Source organism: Monodon monoceros, unplaced genomic scaffold (assembly GCF_005190385.1).
Source record: "Monodon monoceros isolate NGI ecotype Baffin Bay Population unplaced genomic scaffold, NGI_Narwhal_1 Super_Scaffold_18, whole genome shotgun sequence".
NCBI classification, from domain to species: Eukaryota; Metazoa; Chordata; class Mammalia; order Artiodactyla; family Monodontidae; genus Monodon; species Monodon monoceros.
The window spans coordinates 105548034-105573256 of record NW_021703774.1 but is presented as its reverse complement, the minus strand read 5'-3'; the positions used below and the strand labels follow the sequence as shown (position 1 = coordinate 105573256).

General features: G+C 36.5%; 1 protein-coding gene across 12 annotated transcripts in view; it reads right to left on the bottom strand.

Moving 5' to 3' along the window:
- ODF2L (outer dense fiber of sperm tails 2 like) overlaps positions 1-25223 on the bottom strand; it is a 273656-nt gene that overhangs the window by 111057 nt on the left and 137376 nt on the right. For 4 of the 12 annotated variants that reach the window (XR_003794338.1, XR_003794340.1, XR_003794341.1 and 1 more), the window contains exons 21-22: positions 8107-8216; positions 5760-5871 (exon numbers count right to left, since the gene is read on the bottom strand). Coding sequence is in view for 5 of the 12 variants with exons in the window: in XM_029227758.1 (XP_029083591.1) it covers positions 23885-24013 (129 nt within the window). In the remaining 7 variants the exon portion in view is untranslated. Of the gene's footprint in view, positions 1-713; positions 863-1792; positions 1805-5759; positions 5872-7667; positions 7988-8106; positions 8217-23460; positions 24014-25223 lie in introns of those variants that run through there. The other 8 variants (XM_029227754.1, XM_029227756.1, XM_029227757.1 and 5 more) reach the window with 5 other exon arrangements.

Here is a 25223-nt window from a genome sequence, read left to right as displayed (position 1 = left end):
ATGGGAGGTACACAAGTGGAGGCAAATATTCAAAACTGAATAAAGAAAACTAGCTTTAGAAAGGGGAGAGAGGATGGTAATGAAAGGCAAGGCGTGGGATTGACCAACTTTAAATACATTTAAATGCTGTAGAGAATGAAGTGAAGACAGAGGAGAGAGGAGGGGTGATGTCCTGAGCAAGGTCTGAGCATGCACCAAAGGGCTGGGATTCAGGGCCCAGAGTGGGGATTAGGTTCAGACAGGGTGAGGCAGAGTGATTCCAGTGTGGTGGAAGTGCTACAAGGAAGGATGAGTTGGACACACGTGAGCTTATGGGTGTAATGGAAGAAAGCTGGAGAGTTCTTATCTCATTCTTCAGTTCTCTCTGTGAAGTTGGTTCCCCAAACACTGTATCCAACTCACCTATTGAACACTCATGTCCAAACTTTACTGCAATTAGGGCTGAGACTCTTACTTCTCTTGGCCCTCATCCTGGGCTTGCCTGCCCACCCCCAAGTCAAGCTCTTTATGTGGCTCACTGCTCCCCGTCCCTTCCCTGCTGACCAAGAGGTGTTCAGTACAACGTAATGCTTTGTGCTTGTTTTCCGGAGACCTAGTAATACCTAAACTCTTAAAATGGCAGTAATATATGCTCAAAAATTAAAAATAATACATGAGAATTGATCTATCAAGGACCTTTATAACAAATGGCTCACTATATATGCAAACCTCACCCCATGAGATGACGCCAAAGGAATTTCATAGCTCCTCTATCAAGGAAACATTTCTGTAGAGGGTGGAGTGCAATCCTCTGAAGAGTCTCCTCTGGCATCACTGATACTGTCAACGTATATTTCACGTAGACTGAATGGGATCATGGATTCTGACAGATATAAAATTCCATGGGTGCAAGACATCAGTGAACATGTTCAATAAAGCTCGTATGATGAAATGACATGTTCATTCAAAAACACCTGACCACAGCTTACCCATCTCCTTTGAGAAAACTGTAATGGTTGTGTCCCTCTCCATCAATAATCAATATAATGACAATCCATATAGAAAAGGATGAGTTACTTGCATCAATCAAAACGTGTTTTATACAGTTTACTCACTTTTGAGAAGTAAAATCTCTCCTCTTATGAGAAGGCTGAAATTGTAGACTTGTAACAATTATATAAGAAAACTTTCTCAAACTTTCAGCTGTAAGATGAATAAGGTCTGAGGTTCTAATGTATAACACAGTGATTACAGTTGATAACACTGCAATGTATAATTGAAATTTGCTAAGAGAGTAGAACTTAAATGTTCTTACCAAAAAAAAAATAAAAAAGATAAATATGTGAGGTGATGGATGGGAGGAATTAACTAGAATAGATGGGAGGAATCTTTTCACAATGTATATACATTTTAAATCCTCATGATGCACACTTTAAATACCTTACAATTTTATTTGTCAAGTATATCTCAGTAAAACTGAAGAAAAAGTCAAATGATTTGTAAGCATCCTTCCCCCCTATTTTTTTTCTTCTTCAGCAGCAAGCAATAACAACAAAAAACAACTAAAAGTGGTTGAATAATGAAGGGGCTAATTTTTACGTAATAAAATGTCTCATGTAAGGCTGTGGAGAGCTGGTACATGAACTCCCTGATTCCATCAAGAACCCAGGGGGCAGGGGCTTCCCTGGTGGTGCAGTGGTTGAGAGTTCGCCTGCTGATGCAGGGGACACGGGTTCGTGCCCCGGTCCGGGAAGATCCCACATGCCGCGGAGCGGCTGGACCCGTGAGCCATGGCCGCTGAGCCTGCGTGTCCGGAGCCTGTGCTCTGCAACGGGAGAGGCCACAGCGGTGAGAGGCCCGCGTACCGGAAAAAAAAAAAAAAAAAAAGAACCCGGGGGCGGTCCTCCTCTCCTGCCCCACCATTCTTGGCAGGTGGCTTTTCCCCACATGGTCATGAGATGGCTGCTGTACCACCTCATTATTCATCTGCCTCCGGAACCAAGGAAGCTTAGTTTATTCCTTTAAAAATGCTGTTTCCAAGTTTCATCCAACGACTTACATCTTACTGGCTAGAATTGGGTCATACAGTCAGCTCTAGTGGAAAGATCGTTGGAAAAGTGAATATTCTAGCTTTCAAGCCACTGTGTAGAAAAAAGCAAGAACGAAAGATTGTGAATGGCTTTTAAGCCGCCTTGTCTGCCTCTGTGGGCAAGGAGATGAGGAAGGAAGTTTATTAAAAAAATATTACTAGGCCATCCAAATATTCTAAATCACAGAAAGAGAACATTTCCTTAGCAAATATTGACTTTTATAAGTGTTACTGTTTGGCAGTACAAGGCAGATTTTATTGATTTAGCGAGTCAATGTAACAGTCATTACTACTGAGATGGTCTCTCAATATGCTAAGGTCCTATTATGATTTGACCTTCAGCTGAGTTCGATTCTTCAAATGCTTTTATTTAAACCCTGGACACTTCTAGACACTCAGACTTCAGGACAGCACAGATCTCAGCCCCATTATTCCCATTCTAAGCTGTCTCAGGAAAAATAAAAAGGTTTGTCTAATTCTCTTAAGTATCAGCTAGATAGGGAAGCAAGATGCTAAATGGGCTCATTTATAAAGTGATTCTACATATTAGAGTCACCTAAGAACCTCTTAAGAAATTCTGATAAACTGATTTTTTAAGACCTCTCTAGATAATTCTAATGTGCAGCTAATGCTGGGTACTGCTGCATTAGAACAAAGAAGGGAAAAAACCAGAAATAGCATGGAAAACCATGAACAAGTTATTGAACCTCTATAGGCTCAGTTTTCTCATCTGTTGATTAAATTAGTTAATTCACATAAACATGTAGTTTGATGCATGGCATAGAGCAAACACTTAGATATTACTGTCTTGTTGATGTTAATATATTTTTGAAAAAAAATCATTTTATTTGTGATCAGATGGAGTTTTTCCAAGGTAGGCAATAATATATAAGAGCATAGATCTTGAAGACAGCAAAATTTGGTACTTAAATCCCAGTTCGGCCACTTACTAGTTAATTTGACATTAAGCAGGTAAGCCATTTGATCTGAGTCTCAGTTTTCTCATCTATTAAATGTGAATAATACCCATCTCTCAGGTTGTGCCTATTAGAAGATACTATGTATGCTAAAGCATAATTTTCAAAAGAGTAAAATCATGACTCATATAAATATAAAATGGACATGTATCAAAGATTTTATTCAACTCTTCATTTACTCAGGGAACCAATAAGATGGTAAGACCTGTCCAAATGAGAATCTGACTTAACAAAGCTTTATAATTTACCAGTCAAACTGCATTTGCCTTGTTATGAACAGGAATTATTTGCACTGCTATTTGTTTTTCACAATTTAACAGCTACCCCTATGGAACTGTAAAATAATCTAGTCAATTGAAGGTACATATTACTGGAATCAGATAATGCCCTGAGGGTCGCCTGGCCAATGCCTAGCACTCCACTGAAAGACACCAGTAATTCTCTTTGCCCACTTCCAAGTCCTGACATGTAGGCAAAGTGCCCGGCAGGGTGTACCTGCCATGCAGTAAGTACTGATTAAATGGTGGCTCCAGTTCTTGTTATTCTTGAGTCATATGATTATTTACCTAGAAAACCCAAGCAAGTCAACTAAATGTATTAAGACAGATTTATCATTGCTATGACACTATGCATTTGTGCTTTACATTCCTCCCTCTACTGTAAACATAGCAATGATAGATTTTTTTATGTAAAGAAAAATCATAGTCACATTCAAAAGCAGGATAAGAGAGAACCTGCAGCAATATGCAGGAGCCGAAGCCTCAGGCAGCCCAGCGTTGGACTTGCGTCGGGTGACAGAGCGTGGTCCCCTTCCTAAAGCTGGAGGCAAGGACGGTCTTATCCTTTTCCAGCTCAATGACTAGATCTCTGATTATCTCCAGTCACGGAGCGAGGGACAGGAGCTGAAGCTACAACTAAGACCATATCCTGGGCTACAGATGGTGGGGGAAGAAAGGGTGCAGGCAACCAAAAAACTGATAAACATGGAAGCTTGGAGAGGAGGAGGATGAAACACCCACATAAGATAAACCTTCAACTAAAATTTCAAAGAAAATGGGGAAAATTAACACTAGGAAACACAGCAAATAAACTTAACAACCAGAACATTAATAATTAACAAAGAATATGATGCAGCCATTAATTGTGGAAGACTATTTAACAACGTGAAAATATTCACGTGTGAAAAACGTGTTAAGGGAAGATATATGTTTTAAAGACTGGTCTGCTTGTTGGCCATTCGCTTGTGGTTGCATTTCCACATTTCTATGCTTCCCACCCCGCTCCGGAAAAACCCTGCCACTGCAGGAAGCCAGAAGTCTGTATATGCCAGTCTTTTCCATATTCCCTGGCAGAGTGGAAATGTGGAGGATTTCCCTTCTTCTGGAGGCAGCTCCCACACACAGCAGCAGCAGGTAAGCCTGAGCTCCTGACAAGCAAAAGGGTTTGAACAGGAGGGTTCCTAGAATCCTGTAACATCGGCAGGATGTTTTGTTTCATTTCATTTTTAATTTTAACTACATTCCATTTCCATCCAGGTCAAGGGACAATTGAGAAAAAGGTTCTATCCTCAATACACAACCAAGGAAGCGTAGAAGGGCTCTCGATGCCATTGTTTTGAAGTTAGCCTATCAGTAATCATGATTGAAACGTAACCCCGATGGCTTGCACAAGCGGAATAAAATGCCCCGCACTGTAGGATGTTATAAAGGCTGCGTAGCTTCATTTCCAGTGCTGCACAACCCCCTGCTCCCTGTACATCAGCTGCAGTGGGGTTCCAGCAGCCTCAAGGCATGTGATTGTGGCTGGGGTCTGGGCAGCAGCATCTTCCTTCCTGCTTCTCCCGTCTTAGGCATGGCAGTGGCTGCCAGCAGTTACTATTCTTTAGGTAAACTTAACAGCTTCCTTTTTTTGCTCCTCCAATCTTTCCAACCACTCTTCTGCACTGTATTCCCTCTACTGGTCCTCACTGCCTGAGCGGACAATGACTGACAGTTGGCTTCACCAGCAGAATACAGATGGCATTCAGCAGTGTCATAAGTGCTGAAAAATTGGAGGAGCAATGATACTTGAGGAACTGTGAATGCCAGCAGGAACTGACCTTTTTTTCTTTTTTTTTTTTGGCCACACCTCACAGCATGTGGGAACGTCCCTGACCAGGGATCAAACCCGCACCCCCTGCAGTGGAAGCATGGTGTCTTAACTGCAGGACCACCAAGGAACTATTATGCTAAAGAAGTAAGCAACTTACACAGTACAACTGTTTTAGCATATCTACAGAGAGGAGGCCGGTTTTATCTGGTTAGCAGGATTACAGGTGATTTTTATGTGGCGAGAAGATCACAAATGCTGGAACCAGCCTATCTATAGACTCAAATCCCAGCCCTGCCACTTCCTAGGTGTGTAGCCTTGGGCAGGATTTTTAACCTCTCTGCCTGGTTTCTCCAAATGCAAAGTGGTTGTGGTTGATATAATATCTCAAAAAGTTATTTGAAGAAAAAAAGTGGGTTAATGAAGTTGAAGAACATAGAAGAGAGACTGACATATAGTATTATATAAGTGAATTTTAGAAATTATTTTTTAAAATTTTATTTTCCAATTTTAAAAAAGGATATATAATGACCAGAAAACATGTCATATGTAAAAAGAAAAATGTGACATTCATAGAAAGTAAATATAAATGATCTTAAAGTTATTGTTAAATTTGTAATTTTTACCGTGTCACAGAGCTGTAGCAGCGACTCTGGCAGACTGTGGCAGGGGACTGCACAAGGGTGTGAAGGAGGCGGGGATCATTGTGGGCCATCTTGGAGACTGGCCACCGCAAATCTGGAATATGAAGACCACTGTCATGCTTATTGCCAAATTAAATTTTTCCTTGAGTCAGTTAGTAATGCATGCAGCTAGGAGTAATAGGAGTCCCAGCCAATGGTGATTTAAACAAGGAAGGGGTTTCTTTATTTCACATCACAAGAAGTCCCACAGTAGGCAGTCTGTAGCTAGTATGGTGGTCCAGGATACCTTCAAGGACCCAGGCTCCTGGCTTTTAGCTTTATCACCCTTAGTGATGACAGCAGCACTTCCAGAGCCCTTTGGCAGAAAGAGACCATGTGGCACCAGCAGCCTTCCTTTCCTTTACACGTCATTGGCCATAATCCCATCAAGGAACTTCTAGCTGTAAGGCAAGCTGGGTCATTGAGTTTTTAGATATTCTAGCCTCTATAGTAGATGAAGGCAAGAAAAGGCAGGAAAACTGTACTGATGGAGGTCACAAGTTTCTAGCATGTTTCCTAAGTTCAGATTTTGAATGCTGCATTTTCTTCAGATCACGAGGTAAAAAATTATAGGAGCTACATTATGACATAAAAGAAGCACAGGGCCTTACATGTAACAGGTTCTTATTAATCATTTCTTGAGTGGATATGTTAGATAAGCGTTAACCCTATACAAGCTTTTCCTGAAATGACTTTGTATTCTATTTGCATTCATTGGGAAAAATAGGTTTTCCATCACTAGGAAGTAAAAAAACACACTAATTCTATGTAGTCTACTTTTCTCTTAATTTTAGGACTTTATTTCAGGCTTTGATCTGTGCATGAAATGCTAAGCCCAGCTACACTTCAGCTCTATGCTTCCCCTGCCACCCCCAGGCTTCCAAATCTTTTCTGCTACCCTACAGCCCTGTCCTCAGACATAAGTTCTTTTTCTATAATTGTTCTTTTCGGTTCAGAATTTTCTTTCTTAAATAACATAAAAATAAAAGTGATAGGGCAAGATGATTAAATATATTCCCTTCAGAAAAACAAAATGTTTTTTTGTTTTGTTTAGGCCAAAGAAACTAACTTTGTAAATAGACAACCTGAAAAACAAACTGCATTCTGAAAAGACCATGAAAGGCCAACATAGCATTTTTGTACTTCAAAAAAATGTCTTCTACTTTCATACCAAAATTGACTTTAAAATTGAAGCTGTTAAAAATACACACTTAATTTAGTAGCTTTTAATTCACAGAGCTTTTTCATGGGTGGGGTGCAAAGTGGTGAGCTTAATTTTGCCACAGAGGAATATACTGCCTGTGTACAAGTCAGGCTGTTTACTAAGAATAGACTGTGGGCAGCTGGATAATTAAAAAGTGCTTCACATAATTGAAGTTCTGGTGAGGAAGTGATTAAAGTCATGGCCTTGCCTGCTGGGTGTATACAAACTACTTTAAAACCTGGATACTGGAATGTATGGCCTTAAAAGGATTGCATTAAGATGAAAAACATGTAAAAGGCCACTGATAAACCATACTTTCATTTTTAAATAGAACTTGAATCACTAGAATTTTACACTGATTTTACATGAATAGTGAAACTTGCTACACCTATTAGAAATATAGAAAAACATCTTTTTAAAAAGGGTAGCTTATGCTTTTACTCAATACAAAGGAAAATAAATTGCAGACAAATTTTTACTTAGCCATTTCAGCATTAACAAACATTTTAAATATTATTCAGTAATCTCTAGCTTTGTGAGTTACTAAAATTTAAAAGTATTGAAAATTAATTTTTGTTAGTTGTAAAAGAACCAGCTACTGTTTCTTTCTTAGACTAAATTACTTAAAGAATTAGGCTATCTTTTAAAGGTTAAACAGTATGATTAGGCAACTATTATCAGTGGCTACTTTGGGGAGTGGAATCTGGGATGAGAAGCAGCTGAAGTAATATTTGTCACATCATATTCTTCAGTACCCTCTGAATTTGTTTTTAAACAAACATATATTATCTTCATAATTAAATTATTAATGATAAAATTAAGTTAAAAACTGTGTGAGACCAACAATCACTGAAGAAACTGAAAAAGAAGTCATGAAAAAGAATTACCTTGACTGAAACTTGAAAAGGAGCTTCATATATAAGAACAAGTTTCAAAACAGTAAGGCCCAACCTAGATCTAGAATTATCTTAAGAACAAACAGAAAAACTGAAATGATTATATGTTATTTTATGTTAGTTTTTTTTTTTTAAATCTATCCTAAAAATCAAGAAGCCCCAAATTCCTTCTTACTAAATGTCAGTTTACCTGTTAACAAAAGGAAAGAGCATTTTCCTCATCTTCTTCATAGTAATTTTGAAGTCTCATTAGCATGCTTTTATTACGAGACTCAGGGTTTCCAGGCTAGGTGTGGACCCCTATGAAGTCAGTTAAAGATAAAAAAATAAATTTAAATGATTATTTTACAACATTAAGTTTTATTTTTAAAGTAATTTTATATTGCACTATTATAAAACCAATAAATGATGGAGTTTACAGTCCCAGACTAAATTATCAAGGACTGAGAAGGGGAGAGGATGGGAAAAGTAGCAGATTCCTTGTTTCCATGAAAAGTCACTGAAACAAAATAAAACCAATGGAATAGGCACAATTTATCAGACAAATATGAAGAAAAAAGTATGCAGAGGACATATTTATACCATCTAATTATAATTCAAGGCAAAAAAAGCATAAAATAAGACAATGAAGCCTATTTAAATAGTACAATTTGTAATAAAGACATAAGTCATCAACCTTGTGGCTACCCTGAAAGGATTAGAAAGTGAACGGCCTTAGCCATCATTTAACAGGCATAGATAATATCCAAATAACAACATTAAATTACATAGAATAAAAATATTTCATGCAGAAGGAAAAATGGGCAGAAGTAGACATGCAGTAGAAGACTTTAATATACATCAGCATTACTCTATGACAGATAAAATGGACAAAATAAGGAAGATTTAGAAAATTAATAATGAAGTAAAAAAGATACTTAATGAATTCCCAACAGCAGAAATTACAAAGACCATATTTTTACTATAATATAAAAATGAAAGCAAGGAAATCTTTAACACATATATGAAATAAGAAAAATACAAACAAGCCAAAAAATGAAAACCAGGCACACACACACACACACCCACCTACACACCTCACTCACTAGTACAGGAAATGGCCAGATATAAATTGAAAGCGTTAGAGTCTTTCATTACTTAAACAGAATAAAAATAAATTACTGCAATGGGTTAAAATAGACATATACATACATATATAATCTGTCTGTAAGAATATACTGAAGAACCCAAAACCTTATTTGTCACTTTTGGAGGCTGCTAGGCACTCACTCATTATTCTAAAAACTGAATCAAGCATTTCAGCTTTCTGTGTCAGGATAATTAAAGAGTTGACGGGGTAAAGTATTTTTTTTTTTTAATAGAAAAGGTGTAACGAATAAATGCAGAATAATAATAGAATTAGAAAATCACCATATTAAGATTTTCTAATAAAATAACAGACTTGTCAGTGATCATCAATGGCTGCTTAAAAGCATTTGATAAAAAGTTGATGTAATTATTTTTTAATGAATGAATCAGTCTGACATCATCTGAATCCACTGATCCATTTTAATGTTAATAATAGTAGGACAACCAGATATTACATTGCTCCTAACGTGATGCAATTGAAAGCATACAGCACCACCAATGAAGTGTTCTTGCCAAAAACACTGAAAGCTGAATTCAATCAAGATTTTGGACCTAACTACTGGTTTACAGGAAAGACAGGAGATGGAGAAACATGTTAAATAATGTCATGAGGATATAATCAGCCAAGTACAAACTGTAAGAAATTCTCTAGGGCAAATGACCCAATGTATTCCATAAATAAATGCAAATGTTCCATAAATAAATGAAAAATAAAGGAAGGGAAACTGTTATAGACTTAGGAGACATGCCCACCAAATGCAATGTGTGGATTTTGTCTGTATCCTGATATAAATAAATCATTTGTAAAAAGACATTTTAAACACAAATGATACTTAACAAAAGTACAGCGTTAAATAGTAATACTGCTAATTACAATCTTATACTGCCTATTTAGAAAAGGCAAGAGTATCAGCTGGAAAACTAACAGAATTAATTAGTAACGTGACTAAAAACAATATAAAAATTATTACTAATAGTATTCGTATACACTATTCGTCAGTAGTTAGAAGCTAACAATTCTTAATAGCTACACAAAAACTCCAAATACTTAGAAATAATTTTACAGAGAAATATGTGTAAGCAGTTTGAAGAAAACTATAAAACTTATACTGATAGATACAAATACTTAAATTAATTGGGAACTAGGGTTAAGAAACTCCATTTTATACTCTCTCCCATTGCCTTAATAATCATTAAACATTAAATGTGCTCCATCTTACCATACACCTCATTCTTTACTCTTATCAATCCATTAATCAATAACATATGATAGGTAACTTATTCGTTTCTTTTAGTAAAAATGTCTCCCTTTACTTGGGAACCCAAAATCATTAACTGAAGTAAATGGTTACAGAATTGCCTCATTATTAGCAGTTGGATAGAGAATCATAACTGGATCCTTTTGCCTTTAACGATTTGGGGTTTGCTAATCTATTTCTGAACTATTTATTGGGAAGTTATTGCAGCCTCATAAAGCTTTATCATGGGGGCCAAAGTCTTCATTATTTCCTATGGCCTAGATTCATTAAACATAGCTCTGCTTGGCTAATGCTCACAACTAACATACACATAACAGCCCATCATTTATAATGCTCCCACCATCAGCACCAACCCCATGACTGTAAATCAGCTTAGGGAATCTTGTTGTCCTAGCCATTCCAGTTGCCCCCAACTGACCATTTACGGTGAATTACTGTCTCATTATAATCTACTTATAGCAGGAATTAATGCCATAATCATAGGCTATTGCTCTCTTTACATATTTATCAAGCCATAAAAGGACATTGCATTGAATCAATTAAACACTAATGTGTGAATACATTCTAATAATCTTGCACATCATCAGCTATCACAGTAAACTCTCAATTTATTATTGGTTCAATTATTTATAAATTAAATAAAACACTTGTGACTAGACATAAGCTTACATTTTTAATAAAGCAAGAGGTTTTCTCAGAACTGTAGAGAGAACCTGCATTTATCAACTGTAAAATACTAAAAAAGTTATCCACAGACTTAGAATTTAAAAAGTTAATAAAATTACAAATAAGTGTAAAACTCAACCATACATATTATTTTGCTTCAATCATTTTCCCATTGCAAATGATAACTTTACCCCCACTATTTCAAAGCCAAACCACACTGCACACCATACAATGTAAACTATGTGTTTCTCTGGAAGAGAAAAAAATATGGGAACTTCCCTGGTGGCACAGTGGATAAGACTTCACACTCCCAATGCAGGGGGCCTGGGGTTCGACCCCTGGTCTGGGAACTAGATCCCACATGCATGCCACAACTAGGAGTTCGCATGCCACAACTAAGGAACCCACAAGCACAACTAGGGAGCCCACCTGCCACAACTAAGGAGCTAGCAAGCAGCTCACGTGCTGCAACTAAGGAGCTAGCAAGCTGCAACTAAGACCCAGCGCAACCAAATAAATAAAATAAATAAATAAATATTAAAAAATATATGTAACATGCAGAGAGAGAACAGAGGAGAAACTGAGGTGGTAAACAGGCTAACAATACACCAATTTCTGCTTCCATATAACAGGTTATATAAGTAGTCTGGATGAGCCATAGATTAGAGAGCCTGATTGAGGAAGGGCATAGGGATTCTGGCCCACACATCTACCATCTCAGATCCAAAGGCATCTGGAGTTAGTACCAGTTCTCCCCCAAGGGGCATAAGAAGAAATTCACAGTGTCTTTCACAAGAGAAAGGCTAGAACATAAAAGCAAATACCAGCTCAGCATGAATTTCTTAAGGCAAAGGGTCCCAATCAGTGCCACAGGTGGGTTACAGATATGGAGATACTGATCTTCTCAACCCGTAAAGTGATCTGGTCAAGACCTATGTGGGCTAGAGCTCTGGGCCAGAAACTTCTGGCTATAACTACCCTCCTCTATTTACTATAATTTCACATAAAGAATATTATTTTCCATATGTGTTATGGTTTTCAAAAGGTTAGCAAGCACCGTCGTAAGGGAAGGAAATAGGTCTTAATCATCTTTGTACGTTCAATAAGTCATATTTTCTGAGGGGGCAGTTGCCAGTGCTGGACATGGCTAGACACTGAGAATTCAGGCTTGGCCCCTGGCAGAAGACTGCTTCTGGGGGGTCAGAGAAACCAGCAGAGATTTGGGTGGGTTGGTGAGAAATGGAGGAAAACACTGGAGACTTAAGGGTCTCAAACATACAGCATGTTTGCTCATAAAGCCATTTCCTGAACTCTGAAGCCTAGGTGGGGCAAACTGGCTAAAATCTTAACCTGAAAATCTGTGAAGAACAGAATTACCTGCACTCAATCAATGCTGAAGAGAAAAAGACCCATCAGATTCTTAGTTCAAAGTCCAAAAGAGACATGTCATAGAAAAAGGGATGACCAGAGGTAGACTTAGACTGAGTCTTACCAAAACAATAGCCCAGCCTTGAATCAGCTGATTGGATTAAGGCAATTGGCCTGTCCTCGCTCAGTCTACTTAACAGAAAAAGGGTAGACCTTCTTTGGTGAAATATAAAGCATCTTTAGCTTCTACAGCTTTTTTAATAGAAGAAAATTTAGAATAAATGATATTTGACTGATCTAGAAGAGGAATCAAAGGAGAGAAAAAGGAACATAAAACAGGTGGGTCAAATAGAGAAAAAAGATCAATATAAATCCAACTATATTGGAAATTACATTAAATGCAAATACGCTAAGATATTCAGATAGGGATTATCAAACTGAAAAAGCAACAAGCAAACAAACAAAATATATTTTGTGACTTACAAAATAAAATATAAAGCCATAGAGGGGTTGAAAATAAAAGCATGGAAAAAGATACACTATGTAACCACTAAATGAATGAAAGCTGGTAGGACTACACTAATATCAGACAACACAGGCATTAGGGCAAGAAGCATTATTAGAGATCAATAAAGACATTTAATAATGATAAGAGGAGTTAACCACAGGAAAACATCACAATTCTAAATTTGTATGCATACAGTAACAAAGGTCAAAACAGAAACACAGAAAACTGACAATTAAAATGAGAGATAGAAAAACATACAATAGTAGGAGATTTTTACACACCTTTACTATTAGAAATTTGATACAACTGGGAGACGTAGAGAAAACTGCTTTCCTGACTTACTTCCTACCCCACCTCCCAACACACAGATAAAAAGCAGAATTTGGCTGCCATAAGGAGGAAGAAAAGGAACACTGATAACCCTCCCCACCATGAGGCCCTAAAGGACTGCTGAAGACTGAGGCAGGACCAGCAAAACTGAGACAGCCTCTTGCTTCATCACAAGCTTAGCACTGAGTAGCAAACAACAGTCTATTGGGGAAGGGACAAGAGAGTGGAGAATGACACCCTCTATGGTGCAGGTGTGCAGGGACTGCTGAAAGTTGAGAGGGGAGGGGCATACTGAGAAAAACTGTTTGGCACCCCCAAACCCCACAATAAACACAAGGTAACTGCTGGAGAGATTTGAAATTTGTGGGCTCTGAAGGTAATCACAAGGATACTCAAACCAAGTTAAACTACTGAGTACATTGATTCATCCCTCCACACGAATGGCATGACAGAAGAAGAGCTGTACCCAATCCTGGGCATAAATACTATGTATATGTCTACTATTTGTCTACCCACAATGTACATTGTTCAATCAAAAATTATAAGACGCAGAAAAAAGCAAGATTAAAAAAAATCCATTGTCAAGATAACAGAACTAGATATAGCAATGATCTAAATGTTGGCATTATTAGACAGCAACTTAAAAATAACTATGATTACTGTGTTAAAGGAACTAGTGAAAAAATGGAGACAATATGCATAAACAAATGAGAAATTTCAGCAAATGGAAACTATAAAAAAGTTAAACAGATATGCTACAAATTAAAAAAAAAGCACAACATCAGAGATAAAGAACTTCTTCAAAAGACTTATTAATAGACCAGACCCAACCAAGAAAAGAATCAGTGAACCAAAAGATAGATCAATAGAAAGTATCCAGACCAAAATGAAGAAAACAGAGAGAGAGAGAGAGATGGGGGGGATGGGGGTGGGGGGAGAAAGGAAGGAAGGGAGGGAGGGAGGGAGAGAAAGAAAGGGAGAGAAAGAGAAGACAGAGCATCCAAGACCTGTGGGACAATATCAAAAGTCTAACATACATGAAATGAGAGTCCCAGAATGAGGAGAAAGAGAGAACAAACCAGGAGAAACGTTTGAAAATGCAATGGCTAAAAATCTTCTGAAATTAATGAAAGACAAAAACCCTCCAAGATCTAAGCCTAGAGAACACTAAGCATGATTTTTAAAAAATAAAATAAAAAGGAAAAATCTAGACACATCATAGTTAAACTATAGAAAATCAAAGATAAAGAGAAAATCTTGAAAGTAGCGGGGTGGGGAAAAAAAAAACAAGAATCAATGCAGAGACAAAGATAGGATTGACACTGTACTTCTTGTCAGAAGTTATGGAAATCAGAAGACAATGAATTCCATTAGAGAAATTAAAGAAAAACAAAAGTCAACCTAAAATTCTATGCAAAGTGAAAATATCTTTCAAAATGAAGACTAAATATTTTTTTCCAGAAAAAGATAAAGTGGGAGACCTTACTTCTAACAGAATTACACTGCAAAACACATTAAAGGGTTTTTCATACATAAGGAGTATGATACCAACTGGAAAAATAGATCAAAAAAAAGAAATAAAAAGTGCCAGAAATGGTAAGAATGAGGGTAAACATAAAACACATTTTTTTCTTATTTTTAATCACTTTGAAAGATAACTGTCAAAGCAAATATAGTAACAATGTATTGTGAGGTTTATAGCAAATACAGGAGTAAAATGTTATAACAATAATAGCAAAATGGATGGGAGAGAGACAATGAAATTATACCATTTTAAAGTTCTTAGGTTATAGGTAAAGTGTTATGTTATTAGGTGAAGGTAGACTGTAAGGACTTAAAAATGTATGTTTTAAACTGCTAAAACAAAAAAACAAAAAACTAATAAGCCAATAGTGGAGATACAAATTAAATAGTAAAACAATATTTAATTAATCCAAAAGATGGAAGGAAAAGAGAGAAAAAGGAAACTAAACAAATGGGACAATTAGAAAACAATTAGCAAGATGGTAGATTTAAATTCAACCATATTATTAATTATATTAAAAGCAAGTTGTCTAAACACCTCAATTAAAAAGCAGAGACTCTCATATTGCTATCTACAAGAAAATTCCTTTAAATATAAAGGCATAGATAGCCTAAAATAAAAGTATTAAAAGTAAATATAGCATGCAATCACTAATCAAAAGAAAGCTGGAGTGGCTCTATTAATACGAAACAAGGTAGACTTTGAACAATGAATATTATCAAAGATAAAGAGGGACATTATATAATATTAAATGTCAATTCAACAAGATATAACAATCCTACTTGTATATACACTTAACAATAGAGCTTCAAAATATATAATGCAAAAACTGATCAAACTGAAAGGAAAAATAGGCAAATTCCCAATTATAGTTGGGGAATTTAATACAACTCTTTCAGTAATTGAAACAAGTAGACAGAAAATAGCTAAGAATATAAGAAGACCTGAAAAATACTATCAACTAATTTGACCTAAAACAAATCAAAACAAACTGCAAACGACTGAAACCATTCAAGGTATATTCTCTAATCACAGAAGAATTTAACTGGAAACCAACTATAGAAAGATATCTGAAACATCTCCATGTGTTAGGAAGTTAGAAATTAGATAAGCAGAAAATAACCAACTGCCTGGAAACTAGGATTACATTCATAAATAATACATGGATTAAATATTAAGTCAAAATAGAAATCTAAAATTATTTTAAACTGAATGATAGTGAAGATATGATATACCAAACCTTGTGGGATACAGATAACCAGTGCTTAGAGGGAAATTCCATATCCAGAGCATATATAAAGCAGACTGTCCTCTCCAGTGTAGGTGGGCATCATCCAATCCATTGAGGGCCAGAATAGAACAAAAACAGTGGAGGAAGGGAGGATTCATTGGCTCTTTGCCTGACTACATGAGCTGGGACATCAATCTTCTTTTGCCCTCAGCACTCTTGGCTTTCAGGCCTTTAGACTCAGACTGGAATCTATACCACTGGCTCTCAGGCCTTTGAGGAATGCCACTGGCATTCCCAGGACTCCAGCCTGCAGACAGCAGATCATGGGACTTTTCAGTCTCCATACATAATCACGTGAGCCAATACCATATATATTGTTTTTCTGGAGAATACTAACACAACCTAGAATCTGTCATACAGAGTGAAGTAAGTCAGAAAGAGAAAAACAAATACCGTATGCTAACGCATATATATGGAATTTTAAAAAGCGGTACTGATGAATCTAGTGCCAGGGCAGGAATAAAGACGCACACGCAAAGAACAGACTTGAGGGCATGGCGAGGGGGAATGGGAACCTGGGATGAAGTGCAAGAGTAACACTGACATATATATACTACCAAATGTAAAATGGATGGCTATTGGGAAGCTGCTGCATAGCACAGGGAGATCAGCTCAGTGCTTTGTGACGACCTAGAGGGATGGGATAGGGAGGGTGGGAGGGAGGCTCAAGAGGGAGGGGATATGGGGATATATGTATACATATAGCTGATTCACTTTGTTGCAGCAGAAACTAACACATTGTAAAGCATTCATACTCCCAAAAAGATGTGGAAAAAAAAATTTTAAACTCTGATTAAGAAGGACAAACTTCCAGTTACAAAATAAATGAGTCATGGGGATGGAATGTACAACATGGGGAATATAGTCAGTAATATTGTAATAATTCTATATGGTGACAGATGGTAACTAGACTTACTGTGGTGATCATTTTATAATGTATAGAAATATCAAATCATTATGTTGTATACCTGGAAGTAACATCATTTATAGGTCAATTACACTTCAATTAAAAAAAAAAAATCTGGACTTCCCTGGTGGCACAGTCGTTAAGAATCCGCCTGCTAATGCAGGGAACACAGGTTTGATCCTTGGTCCAGGAAGATCCCATATGCTGCAGAACAACTAAGCCTGTGCGCCACAACTACTGAGCCTGCGCTCTAGAGCCCACAAGCCACAACTACTGAGCCCACATGCCACAACTACTGAAGCTTGTGCACCTAGAGCCCGTGCTCCGCAACGAGAAGCTGCCACAATGAAAAGCCCGCACACCATAACAAAGAGTAGCCCCCGCTTGCCGCAACTAGAGAAAGCCCGCGCACAGCAACAAAGACCCAACACAGCCATAAATAAATAAATAAATAAGTATAAGTAAATAAGTAAATTTATTAAAAAAAAAAGTTGTACACCTTAAACTAACACAATGTTAATAAAAAAAAAAATCTGTTACTCAGGCAGTTCCCAAGTAAATGAAGGAGGGGGAAAAAAGAACCAGAGATATGACTAAACCCCTCATGACCACAAATATTATTGATATTTATTTTAAAAGACTGGTTAGTTCACATCTTAATAAACTTCACGTAGAATTAAAAGACCAAACAAAAATACTGATCAGCAAGTCCTAATTAAGAAAGTGAAAAGGCAATTCACAGAGAAGTAGAAACTATTTTATATAACGCCAATGAAAATTCATATCTGGAATTCATTTGTTACTAACTACAACCTAACCTGACTTTTAACAACAAAAGAAAATTTTAATACAAATGGATAATACAATAAATAGAGATGTGGGAGAATAAACACCAGCTTCGGGTATTACTTAAACTGCTAACAACTAAATATTAGTGAAAAATAAAAATATAGCCTTCTAAAATTATGAACAAATATTAATATTTACAATTACAGAATTCCATATAATTTTCAAAGCATGTTCAGATTTCTACTTGACAGTTATAACTAAATCGAGAGATGATGTGACCAAATTTATATTCATTTTAATGTTGAATGAGAAGATTTGTTTTTACTAGATGCCAGGCACTGGCTAAGCAATGGAATGGCATAACAGAAGTAGTTCTGCCAGCATTGAATTGTTACTTCAGGATAAACGGCTAAATTGCAGATTATTGTAGCAAATGGCATGAACAATTCTGTGTTTCAAGAACCTTGAAACTTCTCATGGCATTTGATACAATAATTCACATCTAGGCATTTATCTTAAAGTCATAATTTGATGCAGGCAATGAATTGTACATGATGATGATATTCACTGCAGAAACATGGAAACAACTATGCAACAATGGAGCAATAATTATTATGATGTATCCAGAGGTAATGGGACAGTAAGTTTATTGGTAGTGCGTGATCATTCTCATTTTACCCTATCTTGTCAATACTAGGATTACCTCTTTTAAATTATTGTAGGGAAAAAAGATTAGTTTTCATTTACAGTTCTTTACTAACAAATCTGAACATCTTGTAAAAATGTTTATTGGTCATTAGTAATTCTTATTTTATGAGTTGTCTGTTTTTATCCTTTGGCCATTTTATCTGATGGACCTTTATATTTTATTAATTTGTAACAGCTCTCTATATGTTGGGCAGGAAAAAGAAAGTATAGAAATCTTTGTGTCTGTTTTACCCTCAAGTGTTATGCTTGGAGTTGTAGCATGAATCAGATCATTAGAAATTACAATTCCTGTTTCTTAAGATGCTTCAACTTCTGATAGTTTTCAACTTCATGGATACTATCAGAAAGGTTAAAATACAATTTTTCAAGTAAGATAAGTTCAAAATAGTAAAAGCGAAGATAGACTTCTAGCATAGAAATGAAAATTTATAAAGTTTTAAGGTAATTAAGTGTGCTTATCTGTAGAAGTGAAAACAAATCTTTTAAAAATAAAAAAGTTTTAGGTAGTATTACATTCAGGTAACATTCAAGAAGTTTTATTATTTTATTATTCAAGAAGTTTAATTATTAAGATGAAATTATTTATTTTTACTTAAGGACCATTTACACATATCTTACCACCTTGGGTTTAGATGTCCTCTTTAGTTAGTTCTTTTTTTTAAGTGATAGGGAAAGATATCTATTTTACAAAAAAGGTGCAAAAAATAAACTTTAAGCTTGCCAAAAGCATTCACAGTATATAATTAAAATGTTTCTAATCAAATAATGTACGATAGTTAATCACAGGTTTACTTTTTATAGTTTTAGCCATAATCAATTGTCAATATTTTCATCTACTAATAACAAACTAGATATAAAGGGCTCCTAACAGTTCTTCCCTCCAGTGACCACCCCAAACTATGCCTACATAAGAAGAAAAGAAGAAAGATACTAAAGTTATTTTTAAAAATAAGACTAAACTTTAACATTTTAAGGAAATCTTAAATTTCAAGGAAAATATTATTTTTAAATGTTTGTGTGTGCATCTGCGTGTGTGTGTGTTATCTGAAAGTACTGCAACTAGTTGTAATGTTAAATAAATCAAAACTACTAAGTTACACTTGGGATTTAATCAATTCCCAATTCAGTAGCATCAAAAGAAAAGAAGACAACATATGGGATTTTTTAATTAATTCTTAGACAAGAAAAAAAGAGAGAAATTCCAGTTAAATTATCTGAAGCAAACAGCTATTAAGTGAACCCATTCTATTGAATACCTTCCCAACTCCCAATACCAGCTCCCTCCCATTTTCCACTGTGGCCTCTGGAAAGCATATCTGATTATAGACAAGGTCTCTACACCATAGTCTCTTCAGTCTCTACCTCTGCCTGAACAGAAACCTGACCCCTCACCTAGGAAACTGCTTCCCTTGCAGCCCTCAGGAATGAAAGCTACTCATTCTCCCAGACTCCATATAATTTCCCTTTAGGAGGCAAATCCCCTCTCCCTACTTTGAAGATCAGATCTAGTGGCAATATCACTAACCCATCATCTATCTGTCCATCCAACAAATACGTACTTAAGTGCCTGTTACGTGCCAGCACTGTGTTAGCTATAGGCTACAGAACAGTAAATCCTCATAAGGGTTAAAACCTAGTGAGACAAATATGAAACATAATTACACTGAGGAGGGGGACAAGGCCTTAAGGCCATGAATGTGAGGGCCAGGACATGCAGTTCCTTGAGGGTCATGTTGAGGACTCTGGATTTTATTCTAAATGCAATCAGAAACCACCGATAGAGTTTCAAGGCTTCATTCCTCCCTGGAGTCATTACTCATCCACTCACATTTAACCAGGATGCTTGTCCTTCAGCTCTACCCAACGCCTTCTGCATCCCAGAAAGCTTCACACCCAAGGCTTCTCAGCTCAACATCCTGGACTCCAGTGACCTCCAGCTCCTCCTCAAGCAGGATTCTCTCCACTTTTTCCTTGTCCCAAATTACTCCACCTCTGAAAATCAAATTCCAGTATTCCATTCTCAGGCCATAACCTCTCACCAAGCCTACTCTTCTTCCACTCTATACCTATCATGCCTGTCCTTCAACCTTTAAATTATTATCTGACTAGAAAAAACAACTGAAATATAATCTCATCAGAATAAGTGAAAAGTTACTACTATTTCCTCCACCCCTACCAAGGCATGTAGGCTTTTCTACACCTTCCTCCATGCCCATACCAACATATGTGAACTTATATACACAAATGGAGAGATGCTTGTTTTGATTATAAAAAGGGAATCATACCTAATAAAAAATTCTGTGATTTTTTTTACCCTAAAAATAAAAATCATGCACAAATCTCAGGCCAGTAGATATAGACTGAATTCATTCTTTAAAGTGCTGCACATTGTTCCAGGTACAGATACTGCCCGGGGCTCCCCTCCAACGTGAACTTCACTTGTTTCTGCAACAAACTTGCTGACCCCAGAAAACCTCGAAGGAGACTCTTCAGTGGAGTAAAGTGCTTCCATTACTGGTAGTTGGAAAAACAATGATACTTGTGACTGAAAAAGTCTGGGAGCAGAATGGCTGCTCACAGCACCGCAGCAGAGGGTAAGAGGTTTCAGGCCCATGAGTATTGAAGCCATCATGCCTTTCACCACTTAGTTTGATACTGCCCCAGAAATGTGCAAGGCTGGCTGCTGGCAGGTACTGAGGGAAACACAACCATGAGCAGGCAAGGAAAATTAAAACTCACTTACGGCTCTCGCTCTCGGAAAGAAAGATGGCCAACACAATAGAAACAGGAGATGGCTGCTGAGGTAGAACCAATGGAAGAAACAAGAGAATTTTAATGAACATAGAATGGAATTACAGTGCTGAAAAACAAAAAAACGAGAAAAACCCCAACACTTTCGGGAACTAAAAATCAATCCTGACTTCTTATTTAGAAATTCAGTACCCAACAGAAAAAGAGAATGACTGCCCTTGAGAACCATGTAAGTGGTTAGAAAAATCAGGTGGAAGAAATACCTCACAAGAAACCCAGTGACAGATACCCTGAGGGAAAAGGTAAGCTGCGTGGAGGTCAGATCCAGGAGACAAATCAAGGAAGAGGAAAGGAACATGTGGAGAGGTAATAATCCCATAAATAATGGAAGGAAACTTTTAGAACTTAAGAAAGTCATGAGGCCCTGAGTATCAAGGATAAAGAGAATATCCTGCCAGCCTGTTAGTACTGTGGGAACAAGGGCTTTTTGGGATGATGGGAAGTTGGAAGCAAACACTACTTGGGGACTCCAGGGGACTGACTCTGAACCTGACGCTGAGTTTGGTTCAAACGTCAGAAGAGCAGAATGTCTGTGCTTAATGTTTCACATGGAAACATTAAGCACAGAGATTGTTACAGTTCTCCTGGCTCCCACAAACTTCCTTTGTTATTCTGTGTCACTAGCATCTGAGTACTAACCTTAGGGACTTTGCAGTAAGTCTTTTCCTTCCACAGTCCAGCTGAAATATTGTGGGGACCAATTTTTAAACGCCATATGCACAAATTACTTTGATAAAAATTAAAAATATAAAAAAGAGAAAGTGTTCATCGATGAAGCAATGCATGATTGTTAAAAGAAACCATTACCTTTATTTATGAAATATACATGAAGGTAGTACGGTCATAGTTAAGAGCAGAGACTCTGGATGCCTGCTACTTACTAGCTGTGTGACCTTGCGCAAGTTACTTAACTTTTCTGTGTTTTGGTTTCCTGAAGAGTAAACCTAATTAATAGCACCTTTCTCATCAGACATAAAGATTAAATGAATTAATACATGTACTACACTCAGAACTTTGGCACAGACTAGTACTCAATAAATAACAGCAATGCTGCTGCTTATATCACCGCCACAGAAGTTAATCCCTCTATGCTTACATTTTGTCATATCTAAGGGAGGAATATGAATACCTCCCTCTCTTAACACCCATCTATCTACCTATTCACAAACATCAACTGAGTATCCATATCAGGTATTATGTGGTGGCTGAAACAGAATCATAAATAAGATACAGTTCTGCCCTTAAAGAGTTCACAGTCTAGTGGGATATACTCAAGAACCTTAGTTTTCTTTCACGTGAGTATTTCCTAAGGCTGTCTTTGCCTTAGGAGATGAAGAAAGGACCACAAGGGTCAAGCATGTGTTTTAGTACCACAAGTACTATGATTTAAAATTAAAAGGCAACTCTAATATTGTTGGCAATTGCTGGGAAAGAAATGTGGCCAGTTTCTGAAATTACTGTATTTTGCTATTTGGGTCACAGGGAAGTAAGCCCCTGCAGATGACATGGCAGTCTTAGGAGTGAGGGGACCAGAGATAAGCAGGCCCCCATTTCTGGTCAGAAGTGGATAAAACACCTTGCGGGGACTAAGCTCTGTTCATAGGCTGGACTGTGTAGTACACAACTTGCCTCTTTGAACAATCTTTTGAGACCTGAGTGTTCTTTGAATAAACAGCTCTCAAGCCTTTCTCTGAGAGGAGTCACTACTACTTGATCCCTTGTCAATTACATCCATCCCCTTTTAGAGTATCTTGCCTTGACACATAGGCTAGGAGGTTACAGAGAACGTGTTCTTGGTAGCTCTTCTACATCATCCCAATAACAAACACCTTATTCTAAAGCTTCCTGGGATTAAGAGTGTTTATTTTGATCATCCCATGTGAGTTGGCCATGGGTAGGGGTGGGACAAGCTATTCCCCTTTAATCTTTCACTTAACTCAGGGGTTTCAGAATGTCTACACTAATAATATCAGACAATCACTAACATAAGATGAAGAACAAAAGAGACTATGAATTAATAGGAGAACCTAAATGCCTATTCTTTATAAAGAAACAATGCATGCCAACATATTTTCACCTGTTACCGTCAGTTGGCATTTAGTAGCCATGACTTAAAATTCTATATTTAAAACCTCACAGGAATTATAATGGCATCTCAGCATATTTGAAACAATATTAAGTACACTGAGACCTTTGGTATCTTTAGAAAGTATGCAATTATATCATTATTAAAAATAGTATCCAGAATATTTTCCTTTATTATATTAATATATAAATATACAGCACCATAATGTAAAACAATTATATACATTATTTAAAATCATGTATTTGGCTCATAATTGGCCTAGGTTTATTACAAATTCACTTGAATGGTTGCTACAAAGAATGATTCTGGCTTCTTTTCTGTGTGTAAAATATTCCAAAAACCAAAATAAATTAAAGATATTAATCCAGAGCTAAGTGAAGATTATCCAGCAAAAAAGGAATACTAACATGTATCTTGTTTTAAAGTTTCAACTGGATAATAAATTATGTTTCAAAAATCTTTACATAAAAACCCTAATAGTACCACCCATAAATCATAAAATATAGCAACAGATAGTATATTTAATTTTTATCTAATTACTTTTTAGACTCATAGTAAAAACCTATTGCTTATAGAAAATAAATCCAACAATTTATCCAAACATTGTTACATAAGAAGTTTTAAGAAACTGTAAATAATTCTTAATACTCTCATTTTGATTCTCCGACTTTTCAAGACTATGCTGTATTTCTTTCAAACATACTTCCTGATGTTGTGCTTTCTAAACAAAAAAAGAAATAAAGATAATTAATAATGACATTCATATCAAAGGATAGTCATAATCCAAAATTTATATACACAATAATTGAATACATGGTTTTTAATTTTTTTAAAGAATCCTAACATCTGATGTGTTGATTATTAACTTAGAGCTCACTTTTCTTTAAAATCTAGAATAAAGCACATACATGGTTGATCTCTACTGTGACAGAGTTTGTTGTAATACACCTTCACTTAGCCCCAAATTATTACATATTTAACATGATTAACTCAAATGAATTTTACTTAAAACTGTCACTTTTTCTATTACATTTAACATGACATATTTTAATACTAGTTTTTGCCATTTTCTTTGCCTAAAAGAATGACTTTTGCTATCTTAAAAACTGATAGAATTCTAGTTTTGATAATATGAATATTTTATTTTTAGAATCTTTTAAAAAATAAAATGAACTCAATATCATAGGTATTCTTTGAGGAAAAAAATTTAAATGTAATGTATTTTTAAAATATTCAGCTGCATATAAATTCCCAAGAGATCTGTTCACTGAAAATACTTTAGATAGACAGGCTGCAAATATCACCTAGCTTCCAACTAAAATGTAGGCACCTTGAGAAGAAAAATCTTTTATATCCTTCCTATCAGGTGTTCAATGACACCCAATACCTTGTGAAACTGAGTGATGCCCCCAGGGGAAGTGTGGTGGGTGGTATGAAACAACTTGCTAGGCTGAGCTACACAAAGTCACAGAATGGATATAGTGAATCTTTGAGGAATATTGATTTTACTCAACAACTTGGGAGGGAAAAATATTAATACAAACACACATACTGTAAGGTAGAAAGCAAAATATACATGGATTTTAGTATAATATATAAGACTCCAAAGACATTTCAGGCTTCTTGGTCTGAGGTAAGCTGCTGAGGGTCACCCTTGGGTCTGTGCAAGCACTCCGCCCTCCCCCGGGGCACCTGGGCAGAAAATCTGTAGAGGCCTGCCACTGTGGGCAGGGCACCCTAGAAGACACCAGCATACAATTAACTATGAGACAGCCTCTCAGGGTGTTTACGGTTCAGATGGAGCTAAGGCTTGTATACAAAACAAATACTGAATTGCCAACTAAACTGCCCCCTGGAAGGGAAAGAACTCATAAACCCATTTTTCAGCAATGTCTAAATCTATGGTTAGAATTCTAGTTTTTTACTACTGT